At 35.9% G+C, this 18002-nt stretch overlaps 1 protein-coding gene across 3 annotated transcripts in view; it reads left to right on the forward strand.

Moving 5' to 3' along the window:
• Positions 1-642: 642 nt before the first annotated feature.
• Positions 643-18002, forward strand: part of LOC145671287 (sterol O-acyltransferase 1) — a 98820-nt gene continuing 81460 nt past the window's right edge. Inside the window, exons 1-3 of one of the 3 annotated variants that reach the window (XM_081740240.1) lie at positions 643-718; positions 11049-11131; positions 15862-16001. In XM_081740240.1, coding sequence (XP_081596366.1) covers positions 11087-11131; positions 15862-16001 — 185 coding nt within the window. In that variant the 5' untranslated portion in view covers positions 643-718; positions 11049-11086. Of the gene's footprint in view, positions 719-756; positions 1096-11048; positions 11132-15861; positions 16006-18002 lie in introns of those variants that run through there. The other 2 variants (XM_081740239.1, XM_081740241.1) reach the window with 2 other exon arrangements.

Genomic DNA, 18002 nt, shown 5'->3' on the forward strand with positions numbered 1-18002 from the left:
TAGGTCCGTATAAAAAAAAAGTAGGGGGCTCTGTGGTAAAGTTGGATAACTTCTCATAAACGACCTGAAGAATACAGATTTTCATTTTTAGATTTATGACTTGTGGTCTATGACTTATTCAGTAACGGCTTTCCCAAAATTTGAAGATTGCAACGTAATTCATAATAATGCATCAATGTTACGCCGACTACGGCAAAATAAAACGAAAATTTTACATTTCGTTGATGAAAGCCGACACGGAGAGAGGCCAACTCCGTAAAATAGGCATTATTTTAGAGTTATCGCATTAAAAATATACGTCACTGGTAACATTGAAAGCAGAAGCTTTAATTCGCAGTGTTTTCAATTCTAGATATTTATACCTTGATTTTTCACTAAAGTATGCGTATTATTTGCTGGTGCTATAAGCGGAAATTCGGAGTGATTACACCAATAAACTAATAGAAACGATAAAAACATTTCTGACTCAAAACCATTTTTAGTTTTCTGTGTATTGTATATTGTTCTATATTACTTATGATCACATTTTAGTCGATCGTTCTCAACACCACGCAGGTTACAAGCTCTACTGTAATATAAGGGGAATATGATGTATCCAGTTTGCTACACATCATCTACAGGGGAGTACTGCATAGTAGTATCTTTTGCAGTGTAAACCTTCAACTTGAATAACCCACTCTTTGCTGTAAAATATATGTTTGTCAAACATAGAATTAAGGCAAGTTATTTAATTAACAATTTCCTGTTAGTGCATTTCTGTTTATTGCTTAAATAAAAGAAACAGTTTAAGCATGTTTAATGTGAATATAATTAGTATATTACCACGAAAATTAGAAGTACTGAGTGTACATACTTTGTAATTCATATGATACTGTCAATTGTGGGAGGATTTAAAGGGAAATTGGATGATCCAATGTGAGGAAATAATTGGAATGAGTGATGAGTAATAATGATTGACTGAATTTCAAGGCCGTTGAAATACATCTTGGTTATAGTGCAACATGGAAGTCATTGAAAACAATTCGAATGAGCTAAACGAATGTGTTGAAACCGATACAGTGAGTAATACCACTAATTACCTAATGGAAAGGAAAGGTGAGATTTGTGATTTTTCATTCTCAGTTTGTCTTAATTATATATTAAATTAGTCTGAAAATTGGATTGTATTAAATTTGAGTGAAGCGTTGTGTCATCAGTTCGCTCTAACCATTATCTGTAGTATACTATACGTGGATACGTTTAGGTATCAACACAAATCATTATAGAGGGACATGGTCTCTGTCATTATTTTTAGTGCTAGATCACCTTAGTTCTTAGTCGTGATAAGTGCTACATCGGCTAAAGAAATCATTAAGAGAAGATTTTGATTTGGTTTTGAGTTTAGCGTCCCTTTCATGAGCGAGGCTATATGAGACGTGGACCTACAGCTTAACTTTGGAGTTGAGTTGAGTTGATTTTAGTTTAGCGTCCCTTTCAGCAGCGAGGCTATATGAGACGTGGACCTACTGATTAACGTGGAATCCGAACCACATGAAGCTTAACTTTGGAACCAAACCATATGAGTTCCACTGGAAATCGAACTCGGGTCTTCCACTCCAAAGGCGCGTACGCAACGCTTGGCCACGAGGGAACTCATAGTGATGGCATATATTCTCAATATTATGCTGTAGCGTAACCAAGGATGCATGGGCCCCGCGCGAAAATGTACCGGTCCCCTCTTCCCACTAGAGTTGCCAACTGGCCGGTTTTTCACCGGCTTGACCGGAAGTATTGATGTTTTTTTAAATTAAAACCTTTTATGACTTTTTTTTTTTTTTTTTCATATTTATATCTAGTTCGAAGTATAAATTTAAAACGTAACTTTCATTCTGTAAATCCAAAACTGTCACCTTTCACCATCTATCAACGATTAATGGGAAGGTTCTAGAACACGGGTTCCCCCCCCAAATAGGTTTAGTTCCTTTCTGTACCAAAGTTTAAAATTTAATTCAAATAGTATTGCCGAGCGAGCATTAGCGAGTGAAGGCGGGTTAGAGACCCGCAGGACACGTTGTTTTCGGTCTTTATTACAACTAAATGGAAACGGGGACCTGTCTTCTAGAACCTTGCCACGATTAATATATTTTGTCCGTCAGTTTAAATAATTATAAAGAGGTGATTGGGACTATCAGAGAAAATTTAAAATTTACTTCTGTGGAATTTTATACTTTTATTGAGAGGGAAAAAAGGCCTTCTTATAGTAATTTCCTGTAGTTGAAGTTTAAAGAATAAATTTCATTTTCCAAATCCAAAATTGTCATTATAAGATTAATATACTTTTGTCCATCTGTTTCGATAATTTTAAAGAAGTGGTAGTTACTGGTAAAGACAATAAAATAATCAATGCCGATTTCAAAAGTTCATTAGCATAATGTATTTACTAAACATATTAGTAAGTGTACTAAGGATATGCAGAATACAGATGCTAATGCACTTTTGTTCACGATAGTACATTTCCTTCCCATGGATGGTCCGAACAGAGGTACTTCACACTTAGACCTATATAATAGGGAATTTTGAGGGGGTGCCGTTTTTATTTTATTTTCCAGAGTTGACAACCCTACTTCCCACATTGATGAAGACACGTAAAATTTATACAGAAAAAAAAAAAAAAAAAAAAACGTAGTCGTAATGTTCTTATACTATACAGAAATTGCATATTATTATTAGTATATTGTGCTGATGATGAGCAGCTTGATTTTGTTTTCAGTGTTACCAAGCAAGAAAGTAACATGCAATTCACTCTCAGGGAGCATTTTTTTTAATTGTTTTTTTTTTTTTTTTTTTTTTTTTTTGCATAGGAAATTTTGGGCTTTTAAAAATATTTCAGTTTTAGTGAAGAGGAAATAGCATGTTCCATTATAACATCAATAATAATAATAATTAGTGCATTCTGAAAAAATCCTGAAAATATTTGGGCATCAAAGAAAACGCTCATTCGATAAGTGAGAAAAAAAATGCAAATCGGTGGACTCAGTGGTTTATGTAGACCCAATGAACTGTTTATAGAGCTATTAGATTAACGTTCAACGACAATTTTTTTTTTTTCTTTTTAGTAAAAATTTTAATAGTACTTTTAGCAGTAACTGTTCAGAAAATGAAGCAAATTTCCTAGAAACAAAATCGTATTTAAAACTTATGAATGGACTCGAACTTAATTGTAACTGTACGTAATGCAGAAGGTTCTACCAAGTAGAAAATTTATAGGTAAAATACTACGTGAAACATCTTTCATGAAAGAATGAGAGTGTGAATATAAGTAATTAGTGTCAGTGCATAGGATATTGAAATTAATTTTGAGTGATAATAAAAGTATTGTATGTGGAAGTGTGCTTTTCCACTATTCTGGCTTATGCGTATGCCCCCGTCGCAGATGCGCCTGCTCCCTACGGACCACGTCCTCGCTACTGCTCGGACCCCTCTGCTGCGCTCATGCCCTGACTAGGTTAGATAGCATTCGTGCTTTTTAATAACCACCTAGTACAAGTTAGTTTGTGTTTTATGCCATACGTCCACACTGTATTTATAGTGAGCCATCCTGAAGTCAATATGCAAGTAGTAATAGAGCTCCTCATTTAGTCCATGCTCTAGGGAAAAAAATACAAAGGTCTAAGCTAACCTGAAAATGTAAGAAATGTGTCAGTATTTGGTAGAACCTTCTGCTCGAGTAATGCCCGTAATATTCAGGTGGGTGCTAAAATTTGAGGGGGAGAACTCAAGTTTCTTATTCCAAAAGTTTTGACGAGATGTACTTGAAACAGTAAACAAAGATGGCATTTTGTGAATAATGATTTTAAAGTAACGCCATTTTCAAAATAGTCGTTTTTTGCTTCAATTTTGTAAACTGGTGTGTCTGAAGCTCAGGATAAAATGTTTTTAGACCAGACTAGTTGTAAGCAAGATTTTATACAATAATATAATAATAATAATAATAATGTTCTGTATCTGTTCCGTAGTTTGTGGTAGTTTTTCTTGACTCCCAGATTGAATTAGGTAACCAGCAAAATATACATTAAAATAACAAAATTCCGGGTTCTTGACAAATGGTTAGGCAACCAAGACAACATTTCGGATATGGTGATTGCATAATGTACAGTTACTGGCAATAACTCCAATCCCAGTGTGAAAACCAATTTAGATAGACAGTTCGAACTGAACATAGGGCTTAGAAGTACCTGTACTGAATATTGTAAACGCATTTTCTTAATTTTTTAGACCACTGTAGTGAAACAAAAGTGGTATTTCAACAAGAAATCAGGTTTTTGAAAAGCGTAAATTTCCGTTCTTCCTCCAGAAAACAGGATTTTTATTTTCAAAAAACTTCATTCCGAAAAAGCAGGATTTTTTTCACTTCTACTCTCAGGTGAATATTATTAAGTATTATCAAATCTTTTTGTTTCCATTTATTATTCCAGTATTTATACAAAATTTTCTGGATAAATTAAATGGCTTTCTAAGCGACAATCTGAAAATAATAGAAGATTACAGAACAATACTGAAGACAGTCCATGAATTGTGTGAAATCAGATTTTAATGTCTTCACATCATAACATTAATCTTCGAAACTTAAATGACTCCGCCGCCCCGCATGGCGGGCCCCGCGGGCTCGTTATTTGGACACTGATTATATAGACAACATTTTGAACATTAAGTATTTCTTTCTTTAGTTCGAGGCGATAAAACTGCAAATTTACCGATGTGATTTTCCTCACAAGCCATATCTGCTATACACTTAACCCTTTCACTACGTAAGTCGACTTTTGTGGACGGAAAGAAAATTTCCCTAACCTGCGAATGTCGACTATAGTCACTGTTTTAAAATCTTTTTTGTCCGTATCTTGAGCTTGTCGAGAGTAATCATCAAAGATTTTCCGTGCGATTTTTTGCGTTCTGTTGTTTATCGAAAACAATATAATGTAAAAAATCGAACGGAACACCTTTGGCGACTACCCTTGACAAGCCCAAGGTACGGACAAAAAATTTGAAAAAAAGTGACTGTTGTTGACATTCACAGGTTAGGAAAATTTTATTTCTGTCGACTTACGCAGTGGGAGGGTTAAGCTTCAATTATTCATGTACCTCATATGTTGTATAGTACTCAGAATATGACCTACGTTTTAGCAGTTAGATTATTTTCACCAAAAGTTGAATGATGGCCTTATTTCGGGAAGATTCTAGAATGCTGCTAGACCTATAGGTAAAGGTCGGTTAGTACATAGGATGGTTACTTTCTTTATCAAAGCTCAATATTCATTTCGCATAATAATGCTGAACGAGCGACAGCAAATGAGGGCGGGTTAGTAGCAAGGTTGATTACTTTCTTTATCACGAGTCAGTGGGGATGTGCTGCTCCCGCCAAATGAACTTTGTGGTGGACAAACACCGTGTGCGTGGGTTCTCTCGGGGTTCTCCCGTTTCCTCCCACTTTCTTCACCCCACCATTTCATTCATTGCTCATCATCACCGTCTCTAGCCTAATCGGCATAATCGTGGGACGTAAAACTCAAAAATTTCATTCAGTGGTAGAGCGTTCACCTCTGGCGCTTGGGGTCGCGAGTTCGATCCCAGCCCCCGCCAAGTGAACTTTGTGGTGGACAAACACCGCGTGCGTGGGTTTTCTCGGGGTTCTCCCGTTTCCTCCACTTTCTTCGTTCCACCATTTCATTCATTACTCATCATCACCGTCTCCTTTAGCCTAACCGGCATAATCGTGGGACGTAAAACTCAAAGATTTCATTTCATTTCATTTTTCAATGGGGATGTGGACCAGTATTCTAGAACCCTGTCCTAATTTCAATGTTTTAGTACGTATTCATGTTAACGAAATCTTGCAGATTCATATTGGCCTAACCAACATATTGTAATGCATTTCTTCAGAACCGAATGTCTCCAAATATGAGCCTGATCCTAGCTATATGGTTAAAATATGGCTATATGGTTTTGGCGCTAGAGATCCATGTTTCATTTGCAGTGGGAGCCCGTGTGGTTTGGATCCCATGCTAGATTGTATCTGTGTTAAGGTATTGTAGTGACAACGGCTTTGTAAACTTTTTGCTTGTATCGTAATACTAGTCCATGTTTTGTTTAATTTCCCTTTTTCGAGATTCAAGGTATAATTTTTCGGTACTATAAAAATTATTCGAAAGCACTTCTGTATGTCAATGAATAGCCTTTGTATAAATATTTACATCCACCCAAGTTCTTGTGTAAGTGAGATTCCGAAAACCTGAATTTCATCCCTTTTCACTATACTTTGTTAAAAAGTGACTTCCTTTTCATGATGATGTTCAAGACTGAACCTATTTCACAGATCTCTTAATTGTACATCCTATTGCCGCAGTCTCACCAAAGATTTCAGTAAAGATTTCTTTGTTCGCAAATAAGTTTTTATGAGGTACACGTATGTCCAAAATGATTGTCGCATGTCTATAACTGTCTTCTAGTAAGAATATAATGATTTTGCAGGGTACTTTTAATACTGATACTATGTGTATAATCGGGAAATGTATATTTGTGATAACTTTCATAGGAAAAGAATTATAAATGCGAAAATTAGAATGAATAAAACAAAATGTTGCTAAATGGACAAGGAAATTTTATTTTCGTTCCATAGTTCTTATCTACTGCTCTTTTGACATGGAATTTGCCGCTTACATGTCTTTGCCGATTATACACATACTAACATTATAAGAAATACCGGGCGAACTCGTTATCAAATTATATTCCTAAAACAACATGTTTATAGACATGCGACAATAATTTTGGACATGAGTGTACATGTATTCATCATCAAACAACATTGCTAACTAACATAAAATGCGATTACTTATTCAACACAAAGCCTCTCCACTAAGCTACAAAATTCACATAAGCGTAGGTAACACCGAATTTCTTATGGTGGAATAATTTATGCCCACTTGTAGCGATGTCCTTTTAAGTTTAACAGTCTAGTGAGTTGTGTTCGACGCTCTTTTTTAAAGCCTTTGCGTGTATACGTTATAAAATAAATTTGCTAGTTGTCAAAACTGAGGTGGGTTTTAGTTTCTTCTTGTATGGTTCTGTAACAGAACGAGTGTACAGTTACCGATTTTCAATGACAATTGACTTTGATGTAGAGGTGTGTAAAAATGTCGAGGCAGAGTTTATTTATAAAGAATGGGTATGTCTGGTTTTATAACTCGATACTGTTTCCAGTGGCACAAGGAACATTATCCCAAAACCATCCAATTTTGTAATTTCGGAAATATGTATATATTGCATTAATCAGTTTAAATCTTTTCAGAAGACTAATGGTGTCTCTGAAACCACGTGAGAAGTCAATAGTTTTCGAAGCAACGTGGATAGCTTGACAATTTTGAAATTTTTAGAGTTAAACTAGCTGAACCTGCGCTCTCTACACAGCGCATCATTCGCATATGAGCATAAATCTCCTTCTCATTTTTCACAATATATGTACATGTCCCTTTACAGACCCAAGTGAAAGACGTCTTGATTTTAAAAAAATCGGCAAGGGGTATCATAAAGGGGAGATTTTTTTCTCAATATCTCGCACCGTTTGCAAGATTTGAGCCTACTTCCCGTTGGAGTTTCTAATTCATGTATGACCAGTGTTTTCTTTCTTCTTGCATGCATTATGTAATAAGCAAATACATTACATATACAGTTAATTATAATGTCAGTTATATATGGTGTTCATTGGGCAAAAAACTCAAAAAATTAAGATTTATCTTAAGACTCGAGAAATGGTTATCCTTCCTTTTTCACTATTATTTTTTTCCCATGGAACAAACAAACGCCTGAGACATATAAAACGCCAATATACAATATTGTGGTGTTGGAATGTATAACACATAGGATATGATGCTTTTTTTTAAAATTTTAACCCTTCCAGCGTACCCTAAAAAAATGTAATAAAGAAATAATGGCCGTTTTTTTTTAATATTCAATTAGAACTGGACAATCTACGCAAAATTTCCAATCGATCAGTGAAAACGTCATCTTTCTAGAGCCTGTAGTTTCCGAGATCTCATTGTCGAAAGGAAGGCCACAAACATATAAACATAGTTTAAAAGAACTCGGAAGATGGAAGCACAACTCACATGCATTGATTTTAGAGAAGGCTTATTAAAATAATTGGCTTTGAACAATAATTTTATATCATAAACTTTATGAAAATGATATAGTTAACTAATTTAGACTATTTAAAGTACAAATACTTAAAATGTTTGTCTCTGTTAAACGTGAAATCACACATAACCGTAAATGAAAGATTTGAAAGCTAAAATTATAGGTTGGAGCTCAGGCGCTTTTAATTGCTATTGTAGCATTTTAATAGAAAGATTCTTGTAAAGATTGAGTATGCATTTTATTAAATCAGTTGCAATTTTTGCACGTAAGTCTGTATTCTACACTTGAAGATCTGCCAGGAGAAGCTTATTATTCGTCCTTTTAGTTTTATTTTTTTTGTTCTTTTTTTTTTTTTTTTTTTAATTGTAATTCATTGGATGATCTTATTCGTAACGTAAGCCGTTCTTGCCCCGAGCCTTTCAGGTCTTCATTAATCTCGGAAGCTCATTTACATTTGTATAATCGTTAGATAAGAGAGTAAGTAATCGTTTCTGTTGATATTTTGTGATGTACCGTCGCGGAAGTCCCTCTAGCTACATAGTCTCGCTCTCTCGGCCAACTTTTAATCAAGTTTAGTTTATATAGCACTCACACATAATAGAGTACAACAAATTTTCCATACAAGTTACAATATTGTACAAAGTGCTAGTTCGTTGAATTGAGAAGCAATGAATAAAAAATCATCTAGAGAAGAGCGTACTTTTCTGTTGGGAATATAATGGAAACATGACCATAATTACAGTAATACTGTTGAATTGTGTGGATCGTTTTCTAAGCATAGCACCATCAGCTAGGGTGGTAAAAAAAAAAAAAAAAAAAAAAAAAAAAAAAAAAAAAAAAAAAAAAAAAATCAACTTACGAATTTTAATCTGGGTCATTTATTCCTTTATTCCTATGACGTCAACAAAGAAAATTGCAAAATATTAAGGCTCTACCATATGTTTAAGTACTCGCTCAAAGTTGATAGTTTTTAATGTACCTAGGTAATATTCGTTACTACGTAATAAAATTATATCATATTCCATATTCACTTTCATACTGCATCTGTTCTTTATTAAATCACATCTAAAAATGTTTTTGTTTATAATTTAATATTTTTTTTTAGTGTAGCCTTCTTAAAGTCTTTGATTTTCTTACGGTGTAGATCAACAACACGAACCAAATATTGTTTCTGGGTCTCATCTTTCGTTATAGAACTGTTGTAAGCTTGAATAAGGACAACAGCTCTTTCAGCACAATTATTTACAACAGCCAGGTTTCCAACACTTGTATTCATTTTTTGGTATACTTCATTTGTTATCCAAGACGAAGGATCTTCTTGAAGGAAAGATTTTGCCTGTTCCTCACCATCGTTCAGAAGTACATTGAAGAATATGGTGGAGCGTCTTGTAGCATAGGATTCCAGCTGAGCTGCCGTCGTGAAACTGTTCCAATTGCTCTTCTCATATCTTTCTTCTTTTCAGGTTTGACTACCATATTGTTGGCTACCGCTTGCTTTGTTGAATCTGACAGGCGAGGATCAAAAAGTGAAAGAGGAATTAGATATTCAGACAGATACCATAAATGCCTTTTCATTTTCGCAAATGCTGCATTCTTAAATTTTTCGTTATGATATTCTTCCAGCTGACGCAAGAAGTTGGTCATTGAGCGGTGTTCTATGTGCCCTATTTGCCTCATTTCAGTAGCGTCCATAGATGAGGGCAACGAACAGACGTAATTCCTGAAACTCTTTTATTTCACTCTCAGAAAGAGTAATTTGACTGCGAAAGAGGAAGATCTTTATTATATATATGGCTTTGGACATCCATCTTGCATGGTGCATACCTCCAGGACTGCGGAATTTGACAGTTGTTTCTGCTTTTCCTCCAAGGAATAAAAAGCAGAGAAGCATGAGTTCGTTATAATAATCTCTTTGTTGCTTTTTCTCGACGGCTTTCTTGTAGTACTCAACCATCTCACTCCTAAGGTCAGCTGTACCTTCAGGGAAAATACAGTCAGGTGCGCTTTCAAATGTATTATGATCTAATGAACCCCAATTCTGCTGGAATCGTTTGAATAAACCAATCTCAGGCCCACTGCTGGTCCCAAAGCTGATGCAGGTTTTGAATACTGCAGACAAGACAACTTCTAGCACATGGTGTCTACAAGCAATTCAGATCAGAGTCCTACCCAAAGATTTGTCTCTCAAAACACATGCTCCAGACTGCAATCATGTATTTGAGGCAGTTGTGTCGAAGACTAGACCTCTAATTTTTGTTCCTCAGAGACAAGCTTTAACTATGCATTGGCATGGGCAACTCCGGTTTCCTTGCACGAATATATTCGTGGTTTTATGTTAAGTGGTTAAATATTGTGCAAGATTGAGCGACCTCTAAATATAGTCCTACATTGGTGATTTTTTCCTCATGAATGCATGTGACTGGTAGGAATAAAATAACAAGTGACCCATTAGTGAATTCAAAACTTTAGTTTTTTCATATGTTTTTGGACCACCCTGAGTTCATTCTGTATTACTGCAGTTTGGTGAACTGACTTAGTGCCATTCTGAATATCAAAATTCGTGCTTCATTGCGGTTTGATACCTTGAAAGTATTATGAAACGAAGTTATCAGTATCTATGAGTTTCTTTTAGTCGATTCGTAGTACGACTTAAAAATTATCCAGTAATAAGACATGCAGATGTTTCGCAGACACTAATTGATGGGATTTGGGTAAATACCAGACCGCTATGACGCACCGAAGTGTTAATATTGTCATCTGTTTCACGTTTTAAAATTTCCGATAAAAACTGTTATACTACAGACCCTTTTCTTAAAGTAGTTGTATTTACGAATTTTGTTCCTCTATTTAACTTTTAACAGTGATCTGGATGATCTTTTCAGGTCGAGTACGTCTGTGTAAACAGAAGTCACAAGAAATAATGGTGAAGCAAATGACCCTAGATAAACTTCGAGAGAAGATGCAGGTTTGTATTATTTGATCTTCTATTATTATTTAATTTATATAATGCAGGTTTGTGTTATTATTTAATTTCAGCCGCATGTTCCACTATTAAATTCGTAATAATTAACGCTTTATCATAATTTGAAACTATTTTCTTGATAGCATTGCATAAAAGTGAAATCTCAGTCACAGATATAGTGTGCATTCAGTGGCGAAGCGTGGCATGTCTAGTCTTCGCAAGATTGCCAAGTGACAGGGTCTTCTTTGTGTGTGTGCGCGCGCCTGCGGAGAGAAGGTTGGGATCATAATCTCTCTCCACATGTAGTAAGGCCATTACCCTTTCAACTTTAAAAACTGAATGAAATACCATAAACCTTATGGTGTTGAATACCTGGTGTTTGTTTTTCATCCAATTGATTTAGATAGAAAATTACTTTTCTATTTTCTATGAAATTAATTGGAATTTTAATTATTTATTTCTATTTTCTGTGTGTTTAAATGACTCTTACTCTGTGAAAATTAAATTTTGTGATGTATAATATTAATATTTAATAACCAAATGGTTTACCTCGGACATGTCCTTTTTTTAAGTTAAAAATTTCTCTCCGGGCGAAATTTTAAAATAAGGTAAAATGTCCAAGTTTGGAACAAGATAGAACCTTCCATCAAATTTCTCCTTGATAGAGGTGTGCCCATAGATGATGTGAAGTGCTTCGATCAATTATGTTACCTCAAGAAGTTCTTAAATATTCATAAAGATCCTGATGAATTTAATGCTCTTCAACTACATTAGAAATGAACCAAATACTTTGAATCTTCCACAGACATTTCACGCCACTCTGAACTTTCGAAGATTGTACAGTTTCTTTTCTCAGTTTCGTCACACGATGCTAATGTGGAACGGATTTTCTCTTTTATGCAAACTCAATGAAGCAAAGAAAGAGGAAATTTATCTTTGCCATCTGTGCGAGGTACATTACTAGTGCAATACAATTATAAACATTTCACTTGCAAGGAATTTCATGCGTATCTAAGTAATTAATAAACAATTATTGAACAACATCAGATCTACAGAGATATATACTTGGGCTAGTCATCAGAAGAAAGACGAACAAAGTAAATCTTAAAGTGACAGAGATTGAGGTAATTGTATTTGTAAAAATGTACAAGTTTTATTATTAGTTCCCCTATTAATATGATTTAACCAGTTCAGTAGTTTGTAAGTCTGTTTGGTACTAAAGGTACTTTATTCTTGAAATTGTCGGCAAAAATGTCCTCTTTTTTTTATCTTCAAAATATGGCAACCCTTTATTTAATGTAAATTCCTTTTGAAGGGGGAAGAGACATTTAACCAAACTTGAAAAACAATTTAATAAAATCATATCATAAAAAATTCAGTTAATTTTGATGAAAACAGAAAAAAATCCACATATACAGAAGGTCAGTTCACTAAGATCGCCAAAGTTTGTGCGCTCACCTGCTCACGACAATCGCTTCCTCCACCAACGATTGTGCTCTATGTGGTGGCCACAAGCCTGGACTATTGCACTGCAATGCAATTTCCACTGAAGCGGTGCGCCTGGAAGGTGTATGAGGGGAATTGTAGTCCACATCCCTTGACGAGCTTTCCAGAGCCTAGCTATGGTGGTGGGACGCCTTCGCGCGAGGCCTTGTTTCCGAAGGCCAAAGGCACAAAAATCCATCGGCGACTCATTTGGTGACCAGAGGTATGGACAAGAAGGGTATAACAGATACCAGTCTCCTTGGCCATACGCCGATAATACGCGACAGAACTGCGAACAGTGTGACTGGATGCTTTGTCCATGTGGATCCATACCTTCCGGGTGTCCCTGCCATACAACTGTGGAATGTGCGTTGTGTGTAAGTGTTCCATGATCTTCCTTTGAAAGTAGGCTGCATTCACCTTGGCCTTCGAATCCACACGATGCATTGGCAATTCCCACAGGCGCAGAAACCTGCCACCATCATGAAGCCATTCGAAAACTTCTCGCGACATTCACGGACGAACTCGCCGCGGCCCTTCGCATCATGTGGTGAATAAAAAATGGCCCTGGGCTTATTGGTGTCATCAAGGTAGATCCAGAGTGACAACCCACTGTTATTTGCCACCTGAGAGGTACTGTTCATACAACTTTCTTGCGTTCGTGAATCTCTCTTGAATGTGCCTTGGTGATAACTTATGCCCCATCGCCTTATGACGTTTTTTCAGTCCCAAATTGTCCTTTATGATACGACACACTGTGCTCTGTGATATCCTGCATGAGGTGGCAAGGTTGCTTTGGGTGGGTGGGTTCTCCTTCACAACGGATACCTTGATGTATGTTTCTCTTAACGCGTGGTGTACTGGCTGGACATGCCCGTTTCCTTTTCACTCTCATGACTTGATATTTAGGACGGTGCTTTTGCAGCGCTGGCTTACCCTTGCTACTGTACGCCTGCTGATATTGTTTCCCCTTCACGCACACATTTTCACAATCAATGACGCACTGAATTGTGCATCGGAAAGTGCATATATGTACTTTTCCGAATAATAGCTGTTCACCACAACTTCCACACAGCGTTGTACGTGACTTACTACTGGATTCACGGGGTACTGACTTCTGGTTCCATCTCCTACGTCATCATCTCATCATCAGCTCTGTAAAATTGGCCACTTTGGGTGAATTGACCTTCTGTAAACCAATGAGCTAGAAACAAAGACGATGTAGGTAGTAAACATTGTGTGGACAGCAAGGCCAAATATATTGGTAGGAGTTAATGTGGGGGGTTCTCACCACGGCTGTTGTTAAATACAATGAGAATGAGTAGATATGGTTTATTTGTATCCATCTTGTAGCTAACTTTAATAACTTGGCTTTTGTGAATTACAAAGAAAACCAGACATATGAATTTTAAAGGATTAGGAATTAGGTTTCTGGGCCTTCGGCATCTATGGTCATGTTAGCCCGTCATGTACGAGGGATGACGTGCCTCGGCGATCATACTATCCGAGGAAAGGGGAGGAAGCAAGCAGCCTGGGATCTATGTATCAGGTACCATGCCGGCATTTGCCTGATGTGAATGAAGAAAACTCAGGAAAACCTAAAAAAAGCTTTTACACCTTTTCGACCGAATGCCCCCACCGGGAATATATTAATTTTAAAGTTTTGAAATGGAATATTTAATTTAACGGCCAACGCTTATGTCCTTTACGCTAAAAAACACGGATTATTAATGAAAGATTATGAAGGAATTGGTATGTTTAAAATATTGGAAGAAACGAGAGGACAACGAGAAAAACTATGGATACTATGTTCACCACAAACGCCCATGGCCTGGGATCGAATCAAAGATCCCTCATGTCAGAGATGACCGCTGTACTACTGAGCCACACTGCCACCCTAATTTTAGTCTTATGTTACTCCAACATATAAATCTTTCCTTGTTACATTCTTCCTCATTATTCACAAACCTGAAGACCAGTGGCGTATATATACGACTTAATATAGTAATTGTTTGTTTTTCCTAATGTGTTATCTTGCTCAAGGAGTTTAAATCCAGACCCCCTTCCCTTTGCATAACCCACTGCTCAAAACAGTTAACTGTGAGCTACTTGTAAGATGTTTCATCATGGCCTAAAATTTTTTGAAACAAAATCTGATCTTTCAACGCAACCAATGAATTAGCTCTATCTTCTGTAAAATATAATTATTAAATCTTGAAATAGTGATATTTTTCAAGAAGTTCCCGTTTTCTTTTTATTAAGGTAACTTTCACAATAGGATTCTGTGAGCCGCTCACGTGAGTTGAAGCTGCTAGCTTTATATTGTCTTTAATGTACGCTTTCATACATGCGTTTCGGTGCAAGTGAGCCGCAGCTCTGAGCTGCTTTGAAGATCACCCCGCCAGTAGCTTGCTCGAGCGGGCTGCTGGCGGGGAAGAAAATAACACGCAGTCTTATGAGAGCCTTTCACACGTAAGCGTGAACTCAGTTAGAATGGGGAAAAGTCTACATAAATTTGATGGAGATTTTCTCATTTTGGTGTTACTGTGATGAAATGTACAGTTTACACTGTTATACAGTTTGTCAACCGGAGTAATTGGAAAATTTTCTTTCATCTTCCCTCAGTTTACGAAATCGACTGTAAAAATAATTCTTCCAGTCTTGATCGATTTATAGGATGAATCCATATTGTTATGTATCTTCTTTTCCTTTTTTTCTTGCAATTTCTCGCCAGGATTAAAGCTGTAGCTTCTTCTGACTAGCATGCTTGCCATTTTGGTATCACAATCTTTTGTGCGGCTCAGAAGTATTCAATGCTTTCGCACTACAGATTCACATGAGTGGCTCACAAGATCCTAATGTGAAGGCGATGTAATTGGATGAACATGTAGCTAGCTTTTCCCATTACTTTTCTGCTAATAAAAACATATAATAGCAGTAGAATCACTGTGTGAAATCACAGGGTGTAAACTTCATAATGTCAGCTGTGCGATGGGATGATTAAAAATTAGCTTGGCAGAATGAAAAGAAGTGTGAAAGGCACTCGCTCATCCTGCGAAGATGAATTGCGAGGTGAGTGGTTAGTTGAAATTCCCCAACATATACATACCTTTAGAGTGAAAGCCGCATAAGATAGGACAATTTAGCCAGCATTATGACTCTCAGACCATTTTGATAGTCTAGTAGTTTCGTTTTCTCTGCTTGATCATTCCAAAGTGACGCATCTTCTAATACGCATTTCTTCATAGGATGTGCAGACAACACTTCTTCATCAACTGGATGATCAGTTATCAGGAATGATGGATGATCTGCTTCGAGAGGTAGAAAGAGTAGAGCTTCCCAAGGCTTATCAGTTTTTGGAGGATGAGCTCAAATACACTGATAAAAAGTGAGTAAGTACCAGCTAATTCTTTTACTTAATTGTATACTTATATTTGCATATTATGATCGACTTAATTTCTTCCTCTACCATAATGAACTTTGGTAAACGAGAGAAACTGAACGAAAATATAGCAATAGAAATTTGTGAAAACTTAAGTAGTCAGGAATTTTGTGCTGTAGTGCAGGTTTTCAAGGAAAGGAGTTTCTCTTTCAACTTTCAGGGTGCCTATCGGTCATGAAAGTCACGAAATCAGAAAACGATCATGAAAGTCAGGAAGAAGTCACGAAATTTAGATTTGGGTCACGATTTTTTTTTTTTTATCTATGTAAATATAAGTAGAGACTAGAAAATTTTGTTCTATAAAATGTCAAAATTCTCCGTCAAAATGTCTATGGTCGGCTTTAGACGCTACCAAATCGCAAACAAAGCATGCTTTTATCGCATGCATGAAAAATTCAGTGAGGAACACGAAAGACAGAACAATATCAAGATGGAGGCAGAATATCTTAGAGTTGAAGAAGAAGAAGAAGAAGAAGAGGAGATTGTTACAACAGATTGGTCTGTGGTAACAGACCGAAGCGGAAGTCGAAGCACTTAAGAAGATCGAAAAAGCTTAAAAACTTAAGAGAGAGAGGATCCATCAGAACAATTGTTCACAATCAGTGTGACATTTTTGAAGGATTGCTAAGGATTTGTCAATTTATGTGCATTTAGATACGTAATTTTAAGATTAGTGGATTTGTGTTTGCTCTTGGTTAGTTACCGAACAAAAACTACTATATACAGTAAATATACTGAAAGTGATGTGAGGAAACACCAAGTTTTTATCGCTCCAGGGAACAGTCGTTGAAAGTAGAGATTGGATAAATATAAATGCTAAAGAATATAAGTACTGTTATTAGGTTTTGAATATTAAAAAATCGTATGGTTTGATAAAGAAAAGGTCATGAAAACTTCACAAAATTTCGTTGTGGAATTTTAGTAGACATCCTGACTTTTCACGGGGATCCTCTTTTCATTGAAAGAGTGGTTCAGATGCAAAGGATTTGTTACTAAGTTGTTTGACTCCACCAGTCTTGACCTTGTGAGAAGTGAAATGATTTGCCAGCAAGTTACCCGGTTCCATTGAAGATGACAGCAGGAGCTACAAAAAGTGTTTAAAATACATATTCAGTAGTGGATCCAATAAAATGGAAAGTGATAGATTTGTTTTACTGTTATTTTTGTGGCTGTTGACTACCACTCAAGACTGGCAAATGGTATTCTTCACGACAAATTCTAGGCTTTAAGATATCTTCCTTTTTTCTCTTGCAATTTTTTCTTTCATCACACCAAAACTTAATTCACAACATATGTCTCAGATTGTAGTCAAATTTCCAACGATTTTCCATTTTATGATTTTACCGTGCCATAAGACTCCTTTCCTTGCGCTCAAATGATTTTGCTTCTCCGAATTTGTCACATTTTACACTAATTAATGAAACAATAGGATGTATATTAATAAGTACTTAACGCATCTGAAATTCGAGTAAAAATAAATTACAGACTGTTTCAGCGGTAAATTTTAGCCAACGTCAATACACTTTTAAAAGAAGCTATGTTGCTCGAAGTAATGCAACTTTGCAGAATTATGTTCCTAATAGAAATAGTGGTTGTAAGTTGATAAAGAACTTTTCTTAGGTAGAGATGCAAGGGCTCGGATAAGACGGCTTTTTTTGAAAAAAAAAAAAAAAAAAAAAAAAAAAAAAACTCGGTTTTTTCTGCTTCGCTTTTTTGCTTGGGAAATTTTGGGCTTTTTTCAAAATTTTGCTTTAAATTGATAAAGCATACTTTGCTTCGCTTCTCTACAAGAACTCATTTGATTAGTGGTTGATGTAGATAATAATATAGAACCTCTAAAACAAAACCATGAATTTCGAAAAGATTTTTTAAAAATTCTTAACATATTTACATTATGAATTCCAAAGGATTAACCAATATATATATAATATTTTTTTAACTTCTTAT

Source organism: Thermobia domestica, chromosome 15 (assembly GCF_964235325.1).
Source record: "Thermobia domestica chromosome 15, izTheDome1.hap1.1, whole genome shotgun sequence".
Classification (NCBI taxonomy): Eukaryota; Metazoa; Arthropoda; class Insecta; order Zygentoma; family Lepismatidae; genus Thermobia; species Thermobia domestica.